Raw genomic sequence first — 24,399 nt, forward strand, 5'->3', positions numbered from 1 at the left:
TATAGGACATGCAGAGTCAGCAATGTTAAGGGAGTTTTAGAAATGCAAATAAATACCAAGTACAGAAGAGAAATCATCTCAATCAAAATCATAGTGTGGGATAAGTAAAATGATACATATTTTAACCTTCACATGTTGTTTTACCTGCTGTAGTACTCAGAACCCATAATATACTGTACAAATAAGTTTAAGGCTTTTGTATTCTTTGCCCATAATTAAGCATTTACAAAAACAGTCATCACATGGTCCACCCAGAGCACAGAGCACAGAATTTTAATCACTGAAACGATAGGCCTCTATTACTAGAGCTAAAGGAGTAACTGTTAGCTGGTCACAGTAGTGAGCTCTTATCCTCTATGTAGGCCAGCCACTAGAGGAGGACAAAATATACTTTGTCAGTGTGGTACAGATGCATCAATTTTTTTCCAGGTAATTTGCTGCTGCTGTTAGGTGCGTCTGTCCAACACCCCTGTAGAGCAAAATATTATTTCTAGTGTGGCGGAACTCAGCAAGTATAACGTGTTAAATATTTAATGCTGAACCTTTATACAAAGCCAGAGAAAAGTAACACTTAATCATGCCTCATCCTCTTTCATGCTTTAAAAAAGATATTAATTCTGAAAAATTTGTTTTGCAAGAAACATTACTGTGCAACATGGAGCATTCATTCTAATCTGCAAACGTTTTTTTACAGGAAACAAGTTAAAAATATCTCTTTCAACTACAAAAAATACAAAATTCCTTGTAAATTTTGTTATTACTACAGGGTTAACTGCTAAGAGCCAGAATCTGAAATCAAGGAGAATTCTGTGCAGGGAAGGATTGTGGGCTTGTAACATGAGAGAGAGAGAGAAAAAAATAATTCAGTCTTATAATAAAATGGGCCACATCCTCAGATGGTGGAAACTGGTGTAGCTCCACTGATTCCAACTTAAACCAAGGGAGAATCTGGTCAAATATTTTGTTTTTACTCTGTAATTATTCAAAGAAGCATTATTCCAAAGGCTTTGTTTGATTTCCCTGGTCAGTGAGGAAGGGAGTATGGTTCAATGAGCTCTGGCTTCTATTCATGTCTCTCTCTAATACTCTCACTATGTGGTCTTGAGCAAGCTATTTACCCTCTTGGTAGTGCTTTAATTTCTCTCTCTCTAAAATGTGAAAAAAGAAAAGGAGTACTTGTGGCACCTTAGAGACTAACAAATTTATTTGAGCATAAGCTTTCGTGAGCTACAGCTCACTTCATTGGATAAGTGAGCTGTAGCTCACGAAAGCTTATGCTCAAGTAAATTTGTTAGTCTCTAAGGTGCCTCAAGTACTCCTTTTCTTTTTGCGGATACAGACTAATACGGCTGCTACTTTGAAATCTAAAATGTGAGTAATCTTGCTTACCAAAGGAGGACTATTTGAGGTTTAATTAATGTTTGTAAAGTATTTTGAATTCATCGTTCAAATTAGGACCCCCCAGCCAGAGTGCACAGAAGTGAATTAATAACAGATAACAGTTATAGGTCAGTAACTGCACAACATCCTCACACTCTGATTAGCTGAAATACTATACCATTTCAGTATAACTATTAGGTTTATACTGGATGAACTGAAATGTACATATAAATTTTTAACATAAAGAGCATAATCTAAATATGTTTGATATTAAATACGTATATGTTTCAGCATAAATCCTGACTAAAACCAGAGCGAGCACAGCTCTGGAAAGGTGATACAAGGTTGGCTTTAAACCACCTTCACATACCCTCATATCTGAGAGCAACCTCAGGACAATGCTAAGTTATGCCTCGCTATCCACAGCCCTAGGTGTCTGCATTGGTAGCTGTGATGCTCCAAAGGCATAGGGATGCTCCAATCATTCCCCTTCCCCCAGCAACACCCCGTAGATTGGGGGCAGGAGTGAAGGTTTGTAAAAGTACTACACCAGCTCTGTACCACCTAGGGATTTCCCACAGGAAGGAGAAGATTCAGTGAGTCAGCTAAAACAGCTTTTGGCAGCTTTATGCTATCTGAGTGGCACAAAAGCAGTCATAGATTAAGCAAAGACATTGGCCAGCAACATATGAAAATCAATCATCTAGCACCCAATCCTTACAGGCAGTGGTTTGGCAACTCCTATTCTAACTGTTCCTACTGGTGCTCCTTTCAGTGCTTGTACAGCTTCCTCCAGGTTGCCATTTTCCAAGTTGATATCATTAACAAACATCAGCCGATCTCCAGGAAGAAGTCTGCCATCTTGTTCAGCAACGCCACCAGGAACCAATGAGCGGATTACAATTACTGTGTTTGCCGGGTCCACTGGGTCCTAATTGAAAACAAAGTGAGGAAACCAGTTCACGTGCTTATTTTTAATTCATAAAAAGTTACCTAACCTGTATGGGCCAACTCCCGAGGTCCTGACTCAGTCCCTACTCAGGCAAACTGCAGATGACTCTTCAAAGTGAGCTTACTTCAGCAATGGCTCAGGACACTTAGAAAAGGCCTCTGGATTTGCCCCTATTATTATTTAGTCATTTATTTTGATACATAAAAGCACAAATAATTAGTCCTCACATGCGCTGAGTGCTTTTACATCATCTAGTTTCACAGTAAAACTACTGAATCGTGGACTGCACTTCCCATGTAGCAAATAATTACATGCCAGCAATTAAAACAAACACCTTCCACAGTAACATCATCTCTACAGCCCTCAACCTTCTACATGCTCAAATGCCTGGGGATAAAGGCTTGGAAGGTTAATACATCTGGGCTCTGATGGACCAAAGGGTTTATTTAGAGACTCCTTGCAGCTCGTAGTACGTGATCTCACTCAGTCATGAAGGGACTTTATAATAAGAGAGAATCCCTTATATGTACATGAGACAGACATTTTAATAGAGATCGACACATACCATTGTAAAGTAAGTTTATAAAGCATTTTATAAACAATGCAATACAAAAAGAGTAAAGTTTACTTTTAACAGTTAAAAATATAATCCCCACTCCCTGACACACACATTTTAATTAAACATACTGTGATCAAAGACCAAGAACTGGAACTTAATCTCTATAACAAATTCTACCGTATCAGAGTTATATACATTTGCATAATACGGCACAGAAACTCACAAGGACCATAGTTAGAACATCAGACGTTAATTTTTCACAATATGTTACTTTCATTCCACTGCGCAAGCACAGTAGGATATTACATAATACAGTATAAGCTTTGTTAATTCTAAAAGCTTAGTGACTAAAACCCTAAATTACATAGTGGTACCTAGATCAACACATTTAGCAATTTCAACTTAGATATAGTAGCAACTTTCCTTGCCAATATATTAAGTACTGGAAAAGATGCTAGTTTAGCACTGCAAGTTGTACAACTGAAAATATGGAAATAAGTGACTCTTGAGAGTTAATATGAAGAAATGACAAGATCCCCGAAAACCCATGGGAATTAGTATGATGTAATAAGGTAGGATCCATGAGACTGTGGTTAACAATACAGTATAATCAGTGTCTTACAGAGTGTAATGCAAGTAGCATCTCTCTGGAGACATTACTTGAGTGGGCAGTAGCCCTCACAACTTCATCCAAGAACATTTACAGCATCATCTGAGATGGGACTGCATTTTACCTGTGTCACACTGAATATCCTCTCCCCTTTCAAGGAATCTGCTTACAGTTATCAACATTAGGGTTGCTAACTTTCTGACCAAATAAAACCGAACACCCTTGCTCTGCCCCTTCTCTGAGGCCTCACCCTGTTCACTGCATTCCCCCCCCTTCCTCTGTCACTCCCTCTCCCCCACCCTTACTCACTCGTTCATTTTCAGCAGGAGTGGGAGGGGAAAACCACTCATGCTAATGTAACTGTAACTATAGTCAAAATTAAGAATTAACTGAAAATTTGCTAGAAATAAAGATAAAACTTCTTCCAAATATAAAATATACTGTAAATTTAGCTCATCATTCATATTCCTGAGAGAAAAAAGCATAAATATTGTGAATGACTTTTCCATCTTATACATGAGAACAGTGAATCAATTTCATGAAATCTCCAAGAACTGATAAGAGATAAATATGAAATATGTTCACAGTAAATACCAAAATGTTCACAAGAACTGTACATTTCTCTGATAATCTCCAGAATTCAGAATATGCAACTATTACTAGACAATGTAACCTTTATTACATTCCTTAATTGCTCACTACATAAAGAAATACTGTGGAGGGGTGTTTTCAAAAGATCCACCCTCTAGCCAACCCATAAGAAATGAAGTGTGGGCATAATTTGCAACTGCAGTTGAGCTCTGGATGCAAACCAGAACACTTGTGCCTCTCAGTACTTAACTGCAGATGCAAATCACATGGTTAGAACCCCTGAATTGTGTGCACAACTCATTGCACTCCAAGAATAGGAAGAAGCGCCTTTTAAAAACCTAGCCCTCTATGTGAATATTTATTTATTTGAGCTGGACTGATACTCTGTGCTCTTAATATAATAAGAGGAATGAAGAATATAGTTAATGAGATGTCTGAGTAAGACCCAGGAGGAGTATGAAAATTTTTATTACCTGCTTACTCTAGCATATGAGAATATTGTCTGGTTTGCATTCACCTCGCATATAATGGATGGGATCTACATTCAATAAAAAATATTTTACCTTCTTCTGCTGAAATAAGGAATATAGATGTTACCTGGTAGTCTAATATGCTAAAGCCAAGTCCCATGCTCCCTTTCTCCAGCTCAACATGTTGTATTTCTGTTTCCCACATTGCCAAAGGAGATCCTTGCACCTCATCGATATTCTGACCTACATCAGCCATTTCCAAGCCAGGACCCTCTGTCTCTGAGGAGCCAATGACTTCATCAAGGTCTACATGAGACTGGAAAGACAAAGAAAACCCACCAACCCCATAATATTAATGTGGCACATGCCAAATTTCATGAATTACCAGTACCCAAGTGATGCACACCAAAATGGAGATAAAAGCTCAGAGGTTATATTCCATTTTATCTGATGGTGCTGAGTATCTAGGAAGTGTAACAAACAAAAGTACATAATAAAACTAATACAGAAGGATTAAACATCATTGCTCAAGTGTTTTAATATCAAAGTTATACTTTTAAAGAACAGGGTTCATGCTTGTCATAAAACATGCAAACCCACAGGAAATTGCACTCCCGACATGGGGTATTGTGCATTCGAATAGATTCTTGCATGCAGAATTAATCATTCTCTCTAGCTATCTACACGTTTATACTACATCTATCATCTCAGACTCTTAGAAAAATGTATAGTTCACATCTGCAATCTGCACCCTGTCTAACTGATTTAATAATATTGACAGAAGAGCACAGAAGCAACAGTATTCATTCCTTTAGTGGCATACAGATGCTTAGCAGTGAGGAGACACATTTTGCTCCATATGCCATATAAGCACAGAATTCAAAATTCATGGTGGATCTCCCTCTACAGAAACTGCCCTACACTACTCCAACATACTTAACATACAGATATGCTAAGTGGGTAAAGTTTGCAAACATCGTTTCTGAGGTAATGAATTATGCCTTAACCCACATTCTACCACTGTGGTGTACGCAATCAAAAGAAGATGCCACAGTTATGTGGCTATAATGTGCAATACCAGCTGTATGACTAAGAATGATACCAAATGCAATGGCATCTCAACAGGAGCAAGGCATTCAGATGTACTATTGAGAGCACCAACAAGAAGTTACTCACATTGTGCAGTAACGAGGGTTCTTTGAGATGTGTCCCCCTATGGGTGCTCCACTGTAGGTGCGCTTGCATCCCTGCACTGCTGATTGGAGAAGTTCGGTATCAGTGTCTGTTAGGCCTGGACATGCGCTGTCCTTCCTCGTGCTGCACCACGAAGACAGACAGAGCACGGGAGGTAACCCCCCTCAGTTACACCTCCACCACAGAGTCATTGACAAGAGCTCTGAAGTAGAGGGGAGGAGGGTGGGTTGTGGAGGACCCATAGGGACACATTGTGATGGTTAGAAACCTCTGTCTAATTTCAAGCCTAAACTTGTTGACATTCAGTTTATATCCATTTGTTCTTGTGTCAACACTGGTCCTTAACTCAAATAACTCCTCTCCCTCTTTGGTAATTATCTCTCTGATGTATTTACAGAGAGCAAATCATATCTCCCCTCAGTCTTCAACTGATTAGGCTAAACAAGCCAAGCTCCTCTCATAAGCTAAGTTTTCCATTACTCTGATCATCCCAGTGGCCCTTCTCTGCACCTGATCCAGTTTGAATTCATCTTTCTAAAACATGGGAGGCCAGAATTGCACACAGTTTTCCAGATGAGGTCTCATTAGCACCTTGTTTAATGGTACGAACAACTCCCTGTCTCTATTGGAAATATCTTGCCTGATGCATCCTAAGATGGCATTAGCCTATTTCATGGCCACATCACATTGCTGGCTAATAGTCATCCTGTGATTGACCAATACATCTAGGTCTTTCTCCTCCTCAGTCACTTCCAACTAACACATCCTCAGCTTATAACAACAAGAATTTTTGTTAGTCCCTAAGTGCATGACCTTGCACTTAGCACTATTAAATTTTATCCCATTTTTATTACTCCAGTTTTTAAGATCCTCCAGATCTTGTATGATATTTTGGTCCTCTTCCATATTGGTTATACCCCAACTTTGGGTCATCTGTGAATTTTATTAGCATAATCCTCCTTTTTGTGCCAAGGTCATGAATGAAAATGTTAAATAAGATTGGCCCCAAGACCAGTCCCGGAGGAACTCCACTAGCTAACTCCCTTCAGCCTGACAGTTCATCTTTCAATATGACCCATTATAGTCTCCCCTTTTACCAGTTCCTTATCTACCTTTCAATTCCCATATTAATCCCCATCTTCTCCAATTTAACTAATAATTTCACATGTGGAACCAAATCAAATACCTTACAGAAATTCAGGCAGATCAGATCGATTGCATTTCCTTTGACTAAAAAAAAGTTATCGTCTCGAAGAAGGAGATCAGGTTCGTCTGGCACGATCTACCTTTTCTAAAAACCACACCATAATTACTGCTTACATCTATGTCTTAACTACTTTCTTTTGTTCCAAGACCTTGCATACAACTGAGATCAAACTAACAGGCCTGTAGTTCCATGGATCTTTTCCCACTTGCTTAAAAATAGGCTCTGTACTAGCAATTCTCCAGTCATAGGGTACAACCCCCGAATTTACAAATTCACTAAAAAAATCCTTGCTATGAAGTTTCTCAGACCTTGATTCTGGAATTGTTCCTCCACCAGGAATCAAATGGAGATTATGTCCATTTCTCTTAGGGCACGATTAAGGGTATGATTCTGTCACGGAGGCTGCGGATTCCATGAGTTTCTGGGACCTCCGTGACTTCTTCTGTGGTGGCCAGCCTCAGGGCCGCCAGAGCAGCTGGCCAGCGATTGGCCCAGGGCCAGAGCAGCAGCTCCAGGACTGAAGCAACAGCCATGGTTGGGTCAACATCCCCCCACACACTCAGGGCAGGAGTAGTGGCAGGACTGGAACAGCTGCTGGAGGTCAACCCCTGGCACCGCTCCACTGTTAGTTTCCCCCACGCTATTTTTTTAGTAAAAGTCACAGAGAGGTTGTGGGCTTCTGTGAATTTTTGTTTATTGCCCACGACCTGTCTCTGACTTTTACTGAAAACACCCGTAACAAAATCTTAACTGTAGGCATGATGCAAGGCAATCACTTCTTTTGCATTAATCAGAGCTGGTGAGTTCGTATATGGTTTGAGAGAAAGTTTGAACTTTTCCATCACTAATTTAAAACCATAATGGTCTTTCAAATCTTTGTACATGAAATCTTGTTGGTTTATAATAAGGTACATTTTAAAATAAAAATAAATAAATGAGGTGCTGCTTTTTAAGTTTACAGCAGTACCTTTTCTGTGAGCTGAACCTCTGAGAGGGTCAGATTGTCCAACTCTGACTGACTGACGGGGGGAGCAATGGGACGGCAGCAGACCATTGTCACCTTGATAGGCAGCTCTTTTAAAATATTTACCACATCCTTGTGATTTTCCCCAAGCAAAGATATTTCATTCACCTGGGGAAAAACAGAACAAAACACATTCAGCAGAAATACAAAGAATAAAAATGAGAATAAACTTGTTAGCATGGATTTACAGATTCTAAGGCCAGAAAGGACTACTGTGATCATCTAGACTGACCTCATACATAACAGAGATCATAAAACATTCCTGAAATATCAGTTGAACTAGAGACACTCTTTTAGAAAAGCATGCAAAGGTGATTTTAAAATTGCCAGTGATGGAGAACTCACCACAATCCTTGGTAGATTGTTCCAATGGTTTGTGAATCTGGCCCTTTTTAAAGCAAGCAAGCAGGGGGAAGCAGGTGAGGGAGGCAGAGAGAGAGGGAGAGAGAGACATGCGCGACCTCTTGTACTTAAGCTACTACTAATTTATAGTTACGTAATCAATAATTCTTTATCCATCAGGATGAAGTCTAACATAGAATTTTCTCCCTTCCCCCCATGTTGGACACAACACTTCTTGAGTTAGGAAACTCACCTATAGTATGTAGAAATAGCAAGGATGTTTTAATAGGTCATTCAGTTTGAAGTTCCCCATGATCACACAGCTTTTCTTCCTATACAGGTAGGCCCCTAAGGAGCCAGTCATCCTGTTCCCCTGTGATTTATCGGTCTGTGGCAAGACTCAGTTAGTACCCCATGTGCTTTATCTCTTAGAACACTGATCCATAAGCATTCAAAATCATTTTCTTCTGAGTTTTCAGTGACTCAAACAGCTAATGCCATTTTTGACACAGAGTGCCACTCCGCTACCCCTTTTGCTTACTCAATCCCTCCTAAATAGGTTATAACCATTGATTTTAATATTCCAGTCAAGCAAATCATCCCACCAGGTTTCGGTAATACCAGCTAGATTGAACTGATGCACACAGATGAGCAATTCTGATTCCTCTTGTTTGTTACCCAAGCTCCCGGCATCAGTCTACAGCCAATTAAAGAATTTCTTCTCTTCACTTCCTTTGTTTTTTTGACTTGTGCACAAATACATCAAGATAGGACCCTATCCTGCTTCTACAAAAGTCCATTGAGCAGGCTCAGATCCAAAATAAGCTTTAAACTGAAGAGTCAAAAGTGGGTAATGAGTTTGGTCATTTCATAAAAAAACATGTATTCACATCACAAACCACCATAAATTTTAGCTTGAATGGGACTATTCTCTGAAGAGAGCCCCCCAGGAAAGGAAAAGAAAAGACAGAGCAGGTAAAGACTGAACAACATTATCAGAGCTAGGTAGGAACAGTAACATTATGTATGGACCAAGATGAATCTTATTGTTCTCTTGCCTTCATGAAAACCAAACTTACACCAATTTTTTAAAATTATGTTTTGACTAAATCCAGAATTTTTGTACACTTCTTGACCCATTACATACTGTACCTTTGAAAATTCAACTAGTAGCTGCTCATTTTTTTATTATTTTATTTAATTTAATTTAAAGAACTGTGTGTTACAAGAGATGCCACGTGAGAAATTAGGCCACCTTTTCAGGACCTTGCTATATAAAGGAGCAAAGAAAGTGGGAATTCTCCCTTACTTCCAGGAGTTCATCTCCACTGAACAGCTTGCCACATCGTCCAACTGGCCCTTCTGGTAAAACAGATCGGATGAAATGATGTCCCACGGCAGCTTCCAAGCTTATCCCTAACCCGCTGCTTTCACTAAATTTGTTAACTTCAGCCACCTAAAAAGATTGAGAAAGAGAGAGTTATTTTTCAGTCAAATTCACATACAAAGAAGCAGTAGTTTTAGAAGAGAAATATAAGACTTGCCAGATATATTCTGCTTTTAAATTACAAGTTCACTCATTTGAAAGAGCATCTTTGCTCATTCGTTTTACATCAAACACAAGATGGAATCACAACAGATGCTGAAAGGAAGCAGCCAGCTGTAACTTCCCATTCTACTTAGAGGACTACAACTGCTGGTAGCAAAGACTACCCTATAGATAAAAGGCATCCAGGTGGAACTCCAAACAAATGGAATGAAGGCTAAACTCAAAGGGCTCAATCAGCAGAAATTATGCAGCTGCAAAGGCTAATACAGTTTTTTTTAAAAGGAATGTCTTCTGTGCTTGCAGTGTTGTTGTAGCTGTGTTGGTCCCAGGATATGAGAGACAGAGAGAAGACGGGTGAGGTAATATCTTTTATTGAACCAACTTATGCTGTTGAAGAGACAAGCTTTCGGGCTCCACAGAGCTCTCCCCAGACCCAAAGGACAACTCTTTGGAGCTTGAAAGCTGGTCCAATAAAATATATTTCCTCATCCGCCTTGTCTCTCTCAGGTCTTCTACACAACAGACATGGATTCACAATTAGGTGTTCCACACAGACACTTCCCTACCGGAGCTCTCAAGCAGAGTGTGGCTGCACATGTGATGCCACACAAGTCTGTAAAATGAAATTTACTATGTTTGTAGATTGCCAGCTCTACTAGTCAGTGAATAGGGGTGGAGAGATTGGAGCCATGGCCCTACCTCCCACTGCCCTGCATGCTCCTTTGAGGTGCTGCATATTTCCAGGGAGTACAGAGGAGAAAAGGCTTTGTAATTTCCTGAGCACAGAAACTGAAATTCTGCCTACCCCTACACTGCCCGCACAAGAGCTGAGGCTCTTTCCACCTAAATTCAGTACATACCGGTACTATTTTCACAACTGCATATACAAATAGTGGAACTGCTTGTACTAATGGACTGTTACATAAGTACCTGGTCATTATCACACAAAATTACCCCTTTAGCCTGTACACATGCAGTCACTGTACATAAAAATTAGATTGCAATAGAGCACACATTTTAGAGTGTATACTTGTGGGCGTGCACTTTTGAAAAATCAATCCCTTCATTGAGTGTGTTTTCATTGTTTATTATAAATGCCTCATGCAGTAGTTTGATCATTATACCAATCACAACAATTCACTCGTTACATAGAGTGGATGGAGGGTCCTAAGTAGAGTTGAGTGAATATGATTGTTCAGTTCAGTGACTGATCAAAAATCTGACACAAATATGGTTCGTTCTGAACCAAAACTGTATATTTTCATTTTTTCTTACCAACATGAAAACCTTTTATTCAGGTTGAACAAAATATCCGGAATGCTGATTTGAAACGATATGTTCAAAATGAAATGACGTTTCATTTCCAAAATACTGTTTTGAAATGAAGTGTAAAAGGGTTTGTTCAAATATATCAAAGCATTTTGACACTTCCGAATTTTTATTTTGCATTTGGCCAAAATTATTCACTAAACTTGTGAATTGTTTCAGCACCCAAAAAATCCATAGTAAATTTGCTCAGAAGCCTGCGCTTATTTTTTTGCTTGTCTGGCTTACTGCATAAAAATGTATTTAGGAGAAAAATTACATCTTTACATTCAGCATTTAAAATGAAAAAACCTCACATTTCATGAGTCAGTAGTTTAAAATGCACACACAAAAATGGAAAATTGAATGCAGTAAATGTTATAGGTAAGCACTATAAAGAACATTTAATAGTAATAATTAGGGTTTTACATACCACTATCTCATAATTTGTACCCATAATCCTCTGCCATTTATTCTGCAATACTGCTTCTCCTGTGGAAGTTAGCTGGAAACCTAGAAGTTGCATTGAGATTACTACAATGAAAACCTGACAATCTTATTTTTATAGTGAGTAAAGTACCTGGACTGTGGCAAGACTTGCACAGTATTCCATAATACTTAAAATACTATCATACATTATTTAAAAGTGCAACATACGTTTCCTCCCCAGTTTTAGATTTAGCATACAGGAACGTTAACAATTTTAACGTGGAAAAAGGGTTGGAAATACGGTTTGCTCCATTACAGCTTTAGAGTTCCACCTGCAGCACACAAACATTTTGTCTATATAATATACTTGTCAAATTATTTTTAATACTACTTATACTATTTGTTTCTATCGCTACCCTTAGTAGTATATTCAAACATTACACATTTGCAGAGTGAAGCGCTCACACAAATTCCTTTAGAAAAATATCTTTTTAGCTTACTTTTGTGTCTCTTTGTTTTTTATATTTAATACTAGCCCAAATAGCCTTCAACCCCTACTAACCCTTATTCCATTCAGTGCTGTGTATGCTTCAAGGAGCTTCTTTCAATTCCTCTCTTCCAAAGAATGCAGTCCTCACTTATCTGACTTTCCTGAATAACTAAGACCCTGGGGGTCTCTCTGGTTACCTTCTACTGTGCCATCCCCATTTCTATTAATGGAGAAACTGCAAGTACCTTCTACCTTTTTTATAACATAACCCACTTCTTTGAACTGTGAGGTAAAGATTGCAACAGTGGTAGCTCTAAATGCTTTTACCTATTACACTGACGTACTCTTTCAGTTTAATAAAAATCATATTATATCATAGGTAGGTCTAAATTATACTATTGCGTGCTGATGTAAAATGAAAACTGGTAGCAGTAAGATACAGTATAAAGCTTTAAATATATGCTTTTCCCACACACATGAAGTCCAAACAAAAAGCTAGAAGTATAGGTCAGAAAAAGTCATAAGGATGACTCCTGGGGCCAAATATTCAAAAGTAGCCTCAATCCAACCTCAAAATGTGGAGGGACAAGTTAGAAGCATGCCCCAAATGTATGAGTCTCTCTCACACACCCACACACAGCATGTGTGCCAGTTCGATGTTTAAATACCTAAGGTGCTGATACTACAAACTGCTCCTTGTGAGCAGGCCCCTGTGCGAATGTTGAGCAGCTTATATGACAAGAGTCTAAGTACCCAATTCACACACATGAATCTAAGTTTTCAAGCCCTCAGAATTGGGAGCACACATTTAGAGGTTGCTTTTGAAACTGTGGTCCCTAGAGGGCAGTGGAAGAATGAAATCCCGAAGTCAAATTTTCTTCATAAAAAGAGAAAAAACATACATCAGAGGTCATGGGAACAACAAAGGCTTTATTAGAAAAGAAGGAGGGGGGGGGAAGAGAAGAATGCTGTGAGAAACAATCATGTGCTAGGCAAGGCAGTAAACTCCAGTCACTCTAACATAATCTAAAGTTTATATGCAACTGAAAACTACAAAGAAATAGCAGGTCTCTGTTGTTCATTTTTTCTCATTTAAATTGATTCAATTCTAGGAAGGGAAACAACAGTGTTTAGATAAAAGAGCTAACAGACACAGACATGGAGAGTCGGATTCTCATGATGATACTGACACAAACCAATGAGAACCTAGAATGACCAAGAAAAAAGCCACGATATCAAAGCTACAAAGATTGATTTGTTAGTACAATACTAAGAACAAATTCTCCAAACATGGGTGCTAATGACAGGCTCAGGTCAAAATCCCAGCTTTAGTTGCCTAACAGAGCTAGGTTCTCAACTCTCATCAACTTTCAATGGGAACTGGCTCTCTAATTCCCTCAGGCTACTTTAAAAATCCCAGCTCTAGTCTATATTTAGGCACTTAAATAAAAATAAGGCCATTTATTTAGATGTCCACTGGTACTCAAGTTTGAAATATTTTCCCAAGATCAGAAGACTCAGTTGGGAACGAAGCATCTGAGTGGAACCTCTTAAAAATAAATAAATGAATACATTTGATCATCTATCTAGAATGACAAAAAGCAGCTGACAGAGAACTCAGAAAAGTAGTAAATTAATTTAGAGAACTAGCTGGGACGGCATTTTTCAGTTGCTCTCTAGGTATGGAATGTACAGAACATTTACATGCCAATCAAGAAACTGTAAGAGCACGGTATTAGATAATATATCCTTCCATAGCACATCAATGAGACGTAGCAGCTCAAGAGATAGGAGGAATGGAAGATAGAAAATAAGAATTTCAGGAAAGAGAACAGGAAAGTCACAGTGTTCCAATGAGCAAGAAGTGTCTCAATTTCAAACACTATCAGAGAATAGAGACCACCAAAATAAAGGCAGTTTAGGAGATATATCACAGGGAAGTCTATCACAAGAATTACAACTGTTGGATGGTCACAGAGGATTGGAATGAAAATGCTTAACATGGAAAATAAAGAATTTAATGAGTAAGACCAATTGGAATTAGTTTACTAAACTAAAAGGATATTTGCCAAAGCAAAACTGCTCACATTTCGCCTTAAACACTGAGATATACATCTTAGTCTTAACTATATACAATTACACTCAATGACAATGCTTGCTTTCATACAACCAGATTTTGGAATCTCTCTTCTGGGTTTGGTTACTTCCATTGTCCACCTGTATAATCTGAAACACGTACTGGGGAACCTGTACAAAATGACTGCTTTTTATGTAAGCACATACCAGTGCATTTCCACAGGAAAAATGCTATTGAATATTAAGAACCTGATTCTTGTTGTTTACTGTCCTCTCCAATGTGTACCACACCAGCACTGCACGGCAGTGGTGGAGATCCCTGCTCTCTTTCACACTGTTCTGGAAAAGAAGAAGAAGATCCTCAGCCATTCTATGCATTTTAATGCTCATCAAGATCTCTGTCATGCCATCCTGTAAGGTGCTAAGTGATCAAGCTACTTGGGTGTCAATGCCTTGTAGGGTCTGGCTCTGTACTGCAGTGTTGAAGAAATGGTTGCAGGATGTGGTGCATTTAAAAAGAAGTTTTGTTTTCTTTTAAATGTTGTTTTTTATGACAAGTTTTCAAGAAAAAGAAAGAAAGAAAGAAAGTTGCTAGATCCATTATTGTTATTTGGAGGTATAACGACATGATTGCTGGATACTGAGGAAATGCAACTCTCATTAACATTCATCTACCAATTCTTATTTTTCTGTCAAGGTGCTGATATTGACCTATAAAGTCACATATCCTTTTGGCCCTGGCTAATTCATACACTGCTTTTCCCTTTATGTGCCACTATGGCAAATCAAGATTTGCTAAACTGCAGTCACCAGGTTTGGACATCTCTGGGCAGTAAGCACATTATCTTCGAAGGAGGGCCGTTGGCCATGCAATTTATTTTCTTTACGGCTTCAGCTGAGTCTGAGGAGTGCTAACCTTCAAGACACAGTGGAAAGGGATTCTATTCTTTCAAGATTTTACATGAAGGGGATGATTATATTTTAACTTGTGAGTTGGGATCTATTTCTGTACACAATAATCAATGAATTAAATGAGTTTTTTTTAAGAATTCTTTACATACATACAGAGCCTATATGATGGGAGCACTGTATCATCTAAAATATTAACGAATTACTGGCCCTACACATGCAGCTCAAGAAGTGAATACATGATATGATGTTAGGTGCTTCCAGTAAAACCTTGCTAATCTGCATTTCAGTCACTGGCATGCCTTACATTTCACAAGGTCTTCTGACCTGGGTACACCTAATACACCGAAAGCACTGTCCAAGACAGTCATCAATTGTCCAGGATGTGCCCATTCTCTCCCCACACACCACTCCCCTTTTATACCCTGTGCCCTTATACCCTGGAGATTTACCTCTGCTCACTGCAGAAGGTAAGTCTTTGCTAACCTTATTTGTCCTTGTATAGCTTCACTTACACTTGAGCCATGACACAACTTTGCATTCACTGCCTCAGATGATGCAAGGACTTGAAAGACCAAAGCCTTAGTGCAAATTAGCAGACTAGTGCACAGATTTCAAAATCTGCTTCAGAAATGTAATGAATAATGCCACTGATTCTCAAAACTGATTAAACTTTACCGGGCTGAATTCATCCCTCGTGAAGCAGCACTGAACTCAATTGAGTTACACTAGGAATTAACTAGGCTCAACATTTCCAATTCATACCCCGTGAAGAAAAATACTTCCAGCTACCCTACAGTAAAGCCAGTTTTAATTACCTTTGGCTGTGCCATTATCCATAGTTTGGAAAATTAAGTCCTTTTCAACAGCAGCAGTGAAGTCCTCATGGGGCTGAATGTGATTTTCCTGCTTAAGCCCTCTTCTGATCAAAGTGAGTCGAACCGTTTGTCCTGTGTGCCGCAAAACCTCTACAGCTTGTTGGTTAGTAAAACCCTGAAGATTTGTTCCATCCACCTGAAGGATTAAACATCTTATTAACCAGCAAGCCACTACATGGATAAAATATTCAAAAAAAATAAATCTCATTTTTCTCCAAGGCAAAATAAAATGCCCAGGGCACTACTTGTTTAATCTGAGCACAAAACAAACAGGGTCAGAGGAAAAAAAAACCCCAATGCCACTGTGACCTTATCTATACCAGGCACTGTGCCTATAATAGCCCACTACTACTACTGCCATAATAGCAATGGTGAAAGTTGACTCCCAGTGGCAACCAGGGTTCTTAGCCCTTTATCATGTAGGCCTACTCTGAGTAGGATTCCATAGCAAAGCACTTAAAATGCTGGTGGGCCTCCAGTAGCTCTGTTCACACTAGGGCTCCCAACTGTCTGGAAAGTGAATGTATTTAAAAAAAAAAAAAAAAAAGTCAAGAACAAATGTCCTGTGATTACTGGATTAGGGCAGGAGATAAGAAGGAAAGAATGGAAGCACCTCTTAGTTGTCTAGAAATATTCCTATTGTATGCAATATTTAAAACTTCAAAACCTCTTCCCCGTTTATTTGCTGTTTATCAAAGCTTCACAGAAATTAGGTATGGAAAGATGTTTTAGTCTAGGCCATCAAGTCCAATTCCTCAACCAATCAAGGATTACATTACATGGTTTTTGTCTAGTCCATGGTTTTTAAAGGGCTGAACAATGGGGCCTACACCACTGCCACTGTGAAACTCTTGTACGGCCTAACAAGCCTAAGTTTTCTTTTGCTCAAATTCATTCCATAACTCTTAATAATATACTCTTCCTCCTCCCCACAAGAGCTAAAACACCCTAAACTATTCCCCTCCCTCCTTGCTATCTTTATCTTTCAAAAACTTACCAATGATATCATATCCCTTCACTCTAGTAATTGTCTTATCTACAGAATACACATACTTCATACTCTGTTATTTTAATTGTGTATATGCATGTGCGCGTTCACATACTGTAGTTTCCTTCTCCTCTTTCTTTGCACATAGCTAAGAGGCCAATTCTGACATCTTCAAGACAAAAATTATTCCTGCATTTGTATTCTGAATCCCCCCGCACAATACATCTTATGAAGAACCTTCAGAGAAGTTAAAAAAAAAACCTTCCAGGCTTTCACCCTTAATATCAGTATTTTTAAAAAGATTTTCTTTCATCTCAGAGCAGCTAAAGAACTGTAGTGGCATATTTTATTAGGTCTGCTTGGAACTACTGAACAACCATGTATTTTGTGGAAATAAAGAACTCTCTATTGCCAAGAGAAAACAAAGTGTCATTGATTTCTTACAAAACAGGGGAAAAAATTCCCCACTTATTTATATGGCTAGCCTGACCAGAAAGATAGTGTGACAAAATATTCAATCAAAACGAAGGAGCTGTCATTTCACACCCAATCTTTATCTGTTTGAATAGGTATTCTAAAATGATACTAGCATATCTACCAAAAACAACAACAACCCTCCCACAGTAACTGGAGGGATTTTCTCATGCAAATAACTTCACATACTCAGAGCTGGCTGTGTAAGTCTTATCCCCGTATTTACTTACCGCTATAATTTGATCTCCAATATGGATTCTACCATCATGTTCAACAGCACTGTCTTTTGTAATGCTTTTCACAAAAATACCAGAAGGTTCTGGGATTTTAAAAAAGAAAAAGTTATTTAATACCAAAGGTTGTCCAAATTCTGTAACAATATTTCCTTCCCCCCGCCCCTCAAAAAAAATGTGGTATCAAAGTAAGGTAAGGAAAAAGCCATAAAGGAAGTGTAGATTTTAATGAAAGCAGGACTAGACCTTTTATAGTAAGCAAATATTCTAATCATGACTGACAAAATTGACGATAAAAACTCCACAGAACCCTTGTTACAGATCTGACCTAACCCCAAAAGGCAAGGAAATTTAGCATGCATCATACATACATCCACTGGTTTGTTTATTGTAAATATGACAAAGCCACATGGTTCCTTTTCGATTATATTTTAAAATGTCTGAGTGAACAAATATGTGCTTGGCTTTGCAGAGGGAAGAACTTACAGATAGAAAAAGCTGCCTATGTAAATTAGGATAGCACTGTAACTAGAACTAGGCAAAAAGAGGAGTTTCCATCCCAAAGAAAATTTTGCATTTGCAAAAAAATATTTCATTCCAATTTGGAATGAAAAGTCAGATATGCAAAATTTTCTGTAGGAGGAACATTTTCAAAAAATTCTGTTTCAGAAGGACCAAAACAAAGTTTTTCAGAAATTTCCAGTCCTGGCTCCACTGAGCTGCGGAGCCCAATGAGCCAGAGGACCCAGTGAGCCACAGGAACTGCAGATGGGGCTATCAAGTAGTGCAGAGCCTGGTAGTCCAGGCCACCCACTGCCCAAGGAGGCGAGGAGCTGCCTGTCTAGGAAGCCAGCTGAGCAGCCCAGAGAGCCAGACAGCCTGCCTGCAGGTCTGGTTTCAGCCAAAAGTTTCAATGGAATTGACACATTCCTGTGGGATGTTTCTATTCACCCTAATCAGCGTTTTCCAATGGAAAACTGTTGCATCAAAAAAATTTCAACCAGCTCTACTTCTAATCTGTCTTGGCATAGCTGGAATTCATGTCTTAACCTACCCCCAAAACACCTAAATGACAACAGATAGCACAGGGGCACTGCACACAAATAGGGCGACCAGGTGTCCGGTTTTGGACTGGAACACTCAGTCAAAAAGGGACCGCGGATCAGGCCATTGACTGTCCAGTTGGCGGCGCCGCTGCACCACGCAGCGGGGCAGGCAGGCTCCTTGCTAGCCTCAGACACACACACACACACACACATTCTGTCAGCTGCGTCTAGTCTCCAATGCTGCCATCCTGTCTCCCTTAGTCACCTGACAGAGAACACGGGAGCCAGGAAGGCCAGTGAGGTTATAGAGAGTATACTCTGAGGGATAACTGGCAGGTAAGTAGGGACGTGGGATGGTGAACATGGAGTTAGGAAGAAAGAGCAGGCCTTGGGGAGGCATAAGGAGTTGATTACAGCTTTTGTGGGAGCTGGAGTATTAAACATGGATATATATGGAAGAAAGAGGGTTTTTCATTGGGTTATATGTGTTAGAATGGTCCACAGCTTTGCAGGAGGTCTGGGATTGGGGGAGGGGGGAAGCTGAGTGCCTTTGCACTAGGGAAACACAGCTAAAAGGCTCCCAAGCGCTGCTGCCTCAACATACCACGCAATGATAAAGGAGCCGGTTAGCTCCACACCAAAAATGCAGTTGTAGCTTGCAAGGGCTAGAAAATGACTCAAATAGTGATCTCCCAACTTTTTAAAGGTGTGTTGGTGCTTCTGTGCAACCACGGCTGTTCTTTAACAAAGGTTTTTGGTTGGAGGAATAAGTAAGTTTATCAGCCATTCCCTGAGGCAGTAAGATTTCCTAATATACCAAGGTGCAATGGAGCAATTCAATTAGCAACATTTCAGACATACATCATCACTTTTGTGAATCAGATATCAGATCCACAACATGTTCTACACTTGAGATTTAATCTGCCTTTTTAAAGATGATAGTAGGTGGTGCTAGAAGGGGAATACATAAATTGTGTTCCTTCCGTGCTATGGCGATGGAGGCTTCTTTTGATCTGATAGGTCAGTGGACTAGTAAGATTTAGTCAAGATATCTGCATTACTACTCCGAACCCTCAAAAGGAATGATGATAGTGATTACTGTACTAACAAACGTTTCTTATTATCGAAATGCCATTTCTTTGTGTTTTTCTCAATATATACCAGGACAGAAAACATAGCAGCAGCTATTTGAAAATCATTATAGGGCAATCTATTAATGTCATTTAATAAGAGTACGGCATCAATTTGCCTCATAAGGATGTGTGATACATTTTTACATCGGTTCTCCCAAAAATGTAGTTGAAATTATTAGAAAAATAAATTACTATATGTGCACATTAGATTTTTTTTTCCAAAAAACTCAGTGGGCCAGATTCTGCTTTGAGTTGCACCAGGGCAAGTTTGAAATAACCCAATTGAAATCAATGGAGATAGCGGACATCTGTACTGATGTAAACAAAAGCAGAATTTGGTTCACTGATTTAAAAACAACATCAACTGGAACTGCCTGCAATACTGCAAATATAAGGAGTATATTTATATACTCCTGCAATTTACTCTCTCCAAAATTCCCTTTAAAATAAAAATAATTTTTAAAAATAGTCATATACTTTAAAATGGCTATATCAATTTTTAGAAATGTTTTTTTCAAAAATGCATGTCAAGGTTCAACCAAGAAATGATTTTCAAGACTGCTACAAAATCTTAAAACAGAGTTTCATGGTGAAAGACTGATTGATCCTAACCTATCTGAAGTTACAACTCCTAAAATAATCCTTAACAAGTTTTTTTTTTTAAATGAAGCTTTTTTTCCTTTATGTACCAGAAAGTCTAAATCGAATTAGAAATGCATACAGGCTGTTGTAAGCTCCAGCGATATAAAAGCAAACTTCAGGAATTTATTTTAACTTTACCTGAGGATTTGTCTCCAATGTAACCAGCAATAGTTATTCCTAATCCTTGGAGGTTTTTAGTGAGTTCTACATCAAATTTCTCTCCATCTTCATCAATATCAAAAGAAGTCTCTGCCTAACAAGAGAGAGTGTAATGAAAAAGGAAATCTTTTTTTAAAAAAAGAAGCTGCATTCCATGAAGTCAAACATTAGAGACAAATGTCAAAGACAAAGTAGCAACTTTTCTTCTGCTCCAACCCTGACACTGAGACAGACAGCCATACTGTACACAGACAACATTCCTCACCAGAAAGTTACTGGGATCCTGACACTTCTCAACACACACACACACACACACAATAAATGACAGATGAAGCTCTAACAAGCTGAGCAATATATGTCTTGAACAATAATATGCACAATACACGCTTAAATACAGTGATGCATACAGTTCTGAGACTCCTTTAATCTCAGCTTTCAACAGATCACAAAGGCTTGTGCTAAATTTAAAATAACCACAAATAAAAAGGTTTTTTTAAAACTCGTAATTTTTCAAATAAATGGCCAGTAATTTTAGTTATTTTTTTCTTATAAATGCCAAGTTTGAAACATAATGGAATCTATTTCCAGTGAAACAATTATGTTTCCTGTTTTTAGCAAGACTTGAAATTTCTATTTTAGAAGGTGGCAATTATACTTCCAGCTATTTAAATTATGATAATCACCGCTAACACCCATTATAGTCCTCTGAACTTCTGTGACAGAAAAGGCTGTTGGTAACTAATTCGTTTATTTATTGCTAACGGAAGTGCTTTGATTACAACAGGAGAATGCCCATTAAATGCCCATGTCAATAATAAATGTCTTATTAAAAAAATTCAGAAAACTTAACTTCGAGGCATTAAGTATATCACTTTCATAGAACTGGCTTTTTTCTGGTGTTTTAGATAAATGTTCAGTGGCCAGATTACCAATTTGAGTAAATCAGTGTAACTCCACTGTAGTCAATAGAGCTATGCTAATATACATCAGCAGAAGATCTGACCCATTTCTTTATCTGAATAACTCCATCCAAAAATACAGTCAAGCACAAGCAAAGCAACTAATTCTGCAGCTCTAAACCTACTTCCTTCATATTACAGGGTTATTTGGATGGCACATAAATTATAACAATCCATGTTTAGAGCCCAATAATTGCTTCCATTTCCATTAGCTGATTAGTTTCCAGAATTACTAATCTCTCCTGAGAATCATGAAGAAGGGTGCCAGTTTCATGGCACCATCCCTGTGTTATTGATGTCCTGTAGAAGCCCCTTTGCTGTAGCCTCACCCGGTTAAGGCCCATCCTCCCATCCTGCATTTAAGAGTGAGCCACGGATGCCTGAGGGGGAGCTGTATCAGAGGCATTCTCCAAAACATTGGTGGTAAATGTCCACACATAAGTTACTGCGGCTTTCAGCATCATTAACTGAGTTTCTATATTCAGCAAGGGAGATTTTGTGCAGACGTAGGGCAGCTTCCCAAACACAACACACCTCCTGCCAGGGACATGGTGGTGAACTGAGGAAAAAAAAAAAAGACAGGAGGGAAGAGGAGGCTAAAAAATAAAAGTGAGGTTTTGGCATTATTTCCGTAGTAGTAATGGAAGCACTGGATTATATCATCCTCATGATTGCAACCTCTGATACCAGCATTTCACACCATGTAACAGCCAGAACAACATAAATCTAGATGTTTTGATACATGAAGTATTGAGAATCAGCTGCTTTTCTAAAAGTACTGTTTTACAGCTAAATAATATATGCTGGTGGTTATTGACTCCTCTATTTGATGTTTCCCACAAAGAAAACTTCTGTTGAAATGCTCTGAATTGAGACATTTCCCTTCTAAAAAGGGGGACAGTTTTGATTTGCAAACAAGGGTCAGAAGAGCTAACTTCTCTTCACCCCCCCTTCCCCCCGCTTAACCTTTAGGCACTGTGAAAATAGTAATCTCCTCTCAAACTGTTTCAACACCACCTAATGGGAACAGAAGCCTGCCTATAATAGAACAGGAGGGGTGAAGTTATCTGCCTATTCTATCCTCTTTCTGCAACACGAAATAGCTATGGGTCTACAATCAGTTATCGAGGGGAGATTGGTTTTGTTTTGTTTTGTTTTTTAAACAGGTAAAAGGAATTTTCTCAAAGTAGTCTAACTTAAAAAAGTGTTTTAAATTCACTGACATCAGTAGACATATTCCTAGAAATAGTAAGGAAAGCTGAAATGAGAAATTTATTATGGAGTATAAATAAGATCTATTTTAGTCTTAAAAGTTTAACAATCTTCTCTCGTTTCATTCATTTATCTACATGTGGCTGTGTGTGTGCGCTCATTATGGGACTGATACTGCCACACTTAAGTTGAGTAGGTACTCACTGCATTGAACTAGGCTATGTTATATACACACACAAAGATTTTCAGCTTCCTATTTTAAATTTACAACTCATTGTGACACACCTACTATAGTGTGCTTCATGAAAAAGTGGTAATTCTCATGATAGCAAACATCTGAATAAGTGAACTTGACATATGAATTGCGCTTAAATTACAAATGCTTTCACTTTCCTGTATTTTCCATTTTTTCCCTATGTTGAAATCTTCTCCCTCAGCATTTTTTTCTGAAATTTAAAGGAAGAAATCATGGAGGGGAGGCACTGGTAGATAGGGTATATTTTGGGGGAGTCAGGAGAGAGAGAAACAGAACAATGGAGGAAAGAGGGAGTGTCAGAACATCGGAAGAGGAATAAGGGTAGCAGCTGGGTGACTGTCTGGCATTTGGCTAGCTCATGAAGCTGTGTCAGGTTACCAAGGAAAGGAGCTGCAGCTGTGTGCTGGCTGGCACAGTGAGGAGCTGTCTGACGGATGGTGATGACAATACGGGGATGAAGAGATGTGCCTGGGGAGGAGGAGACAGAGAGGCAGACAGAGGAAAGGACTGCAGATTCAGCTGGCCCACTCTAGAGAAAGGGTTGCAAACTTCAGGGAGGTGCTGCAACACATTAATCATTCAGCTGTCCCAAAGCACCACTAACGGGCACATCCAGGTTAATGGGCTAATCAACCTGGATGCTTAAAAAATTATTTCTACCACACACATATCTTCAAGCCTGGATCCTGAAAGAACTCCATCCACACAACTTCCACTCACGTCACTGGGGCTCCTTACACACTGGGCTTGTAGGATCCTGCTTTCCATAGCTAAAGGATGAAAACATGGCTACTGGTCATTAAAACACTGGTCCCTGATACAAATGTAATATTATCCAACTGGTAACAGAGTGACAGTTGCCACATCTTAATATGTGTTTATATGTACCTGTTTCTCTGGTATGGAAGTTGGTACGGGGGTAGATGGAGGGACGGCTGGTGGAGGTGGTTCCTCTACGGGACCTCTTGCAATGACCAACTTCACTCGATTTCCACACTGTCTCAGAACTTGTGCCACTTGTTCACTGCTCATTCCAGCCAGGTCTGTATCGCCAATTTTCAGGATGTGGTCTCCACTGCATAACCTTCCATGCTGGACAAGGAAGTAACCAGACAACCAGTCACAATTATAATAAAAACCTCTAGCAATCATTTTCCCTCTTCCCTCACACAAACAGTCATATTGGTCAATTTAAAATGTGTGAGCTCTGCAACTAGTTTTTAAATGTCAGACCATACACTCATGGTGGGGCAGAGGAAAAAGAATATGCCCATGTGTGATATAAGTGCAGCTGTATGTGCACAGGAAAATATTTTTAGAAGTGGAGACCAA

General features: G+C 39.0%; 1 protein-coding gene across 16 annotated transcripts in view; it reads right to left on the reverse strand.

Moving 5' to 3' along the window:
- MPDZ (multiple PDZ domain crumbs cell polarity complex component) overlaps nucleotides 1–24,399 on the reverse strand; it is a 130,527-nt gene that overhangs the window by 75,836 nt on the left and 30,292 nt on the right. For 15 of the 16 annotated variants that reach the window (XR_012639609.1, XM_074953398.1, XM_074953396.1 and 12 more), the window contains exons 8-17: nucleotides 23,956–24,159; nucleotides 20,620–20,734; nucleotides 17,658–17,746; nucleotides 15,906–16,101; nucleotides 14,428–14,517; nucleotides 11,617–11,696; nucleotides 9,639–9,785; nucleotides 7,931–8,095; nucleotides 4,690–4,878; nucleotides 2,102–2,311 (exon numbers count right to left, since the gene is read on the reverse strand). Coding sequence is in view for 15 of the 16 variants with exons in the window: in XM_074953398.1 (XP_074809499.1) it covers nucleotides 2,102–2,311; nucleotides 4,690–4,878; nucleotides 7,931–8,095; nucleotides 9,639–9,785; nucleotides 11,617–11,696; nucleotides 14,428–14,517; nucleotides 15,906–16,101; nucleotides 17,658–17,746; nucleotides 20,620–20,734; nucleotides 23,956–24,159 (1,485 nt within the window). In the remaining variant the exon portion in view is untranslated. The remainder of the gene's footprint in view (nucleotides 1–2,101; nucleotides 2,312–4,689; nucleotides 4,879–7,930; nucleotides 8,096–9,638; nucleotides 9,786–11,616; nucleotides 11,697–14,427; nucleotides 14,518–15,905; nucleotides 16,102–17,657; nucleotides 17,747–20,619; nucleotides 20,735–23,955; nucleotides 24,160–24,399) is intronic. The other variant, XM_074953386.1, reaches the window with a different exon arrangement.

The sequence above is a fragment of the Natator depressus genome, chromosome 5 (assembly GCF_965152275.1).
Source record: "Natator depressus isolate rNatDep1 chromosome 5, rNatDep2.hap1, whole genome shotgun sequence".
In the NCBI taxonomy this organism is placed as follows: domain Eukaryota; kingdom Metazoa; phylum Chordata; order Testudines; family Cheloniidae; genus Natator; species Natator depressus.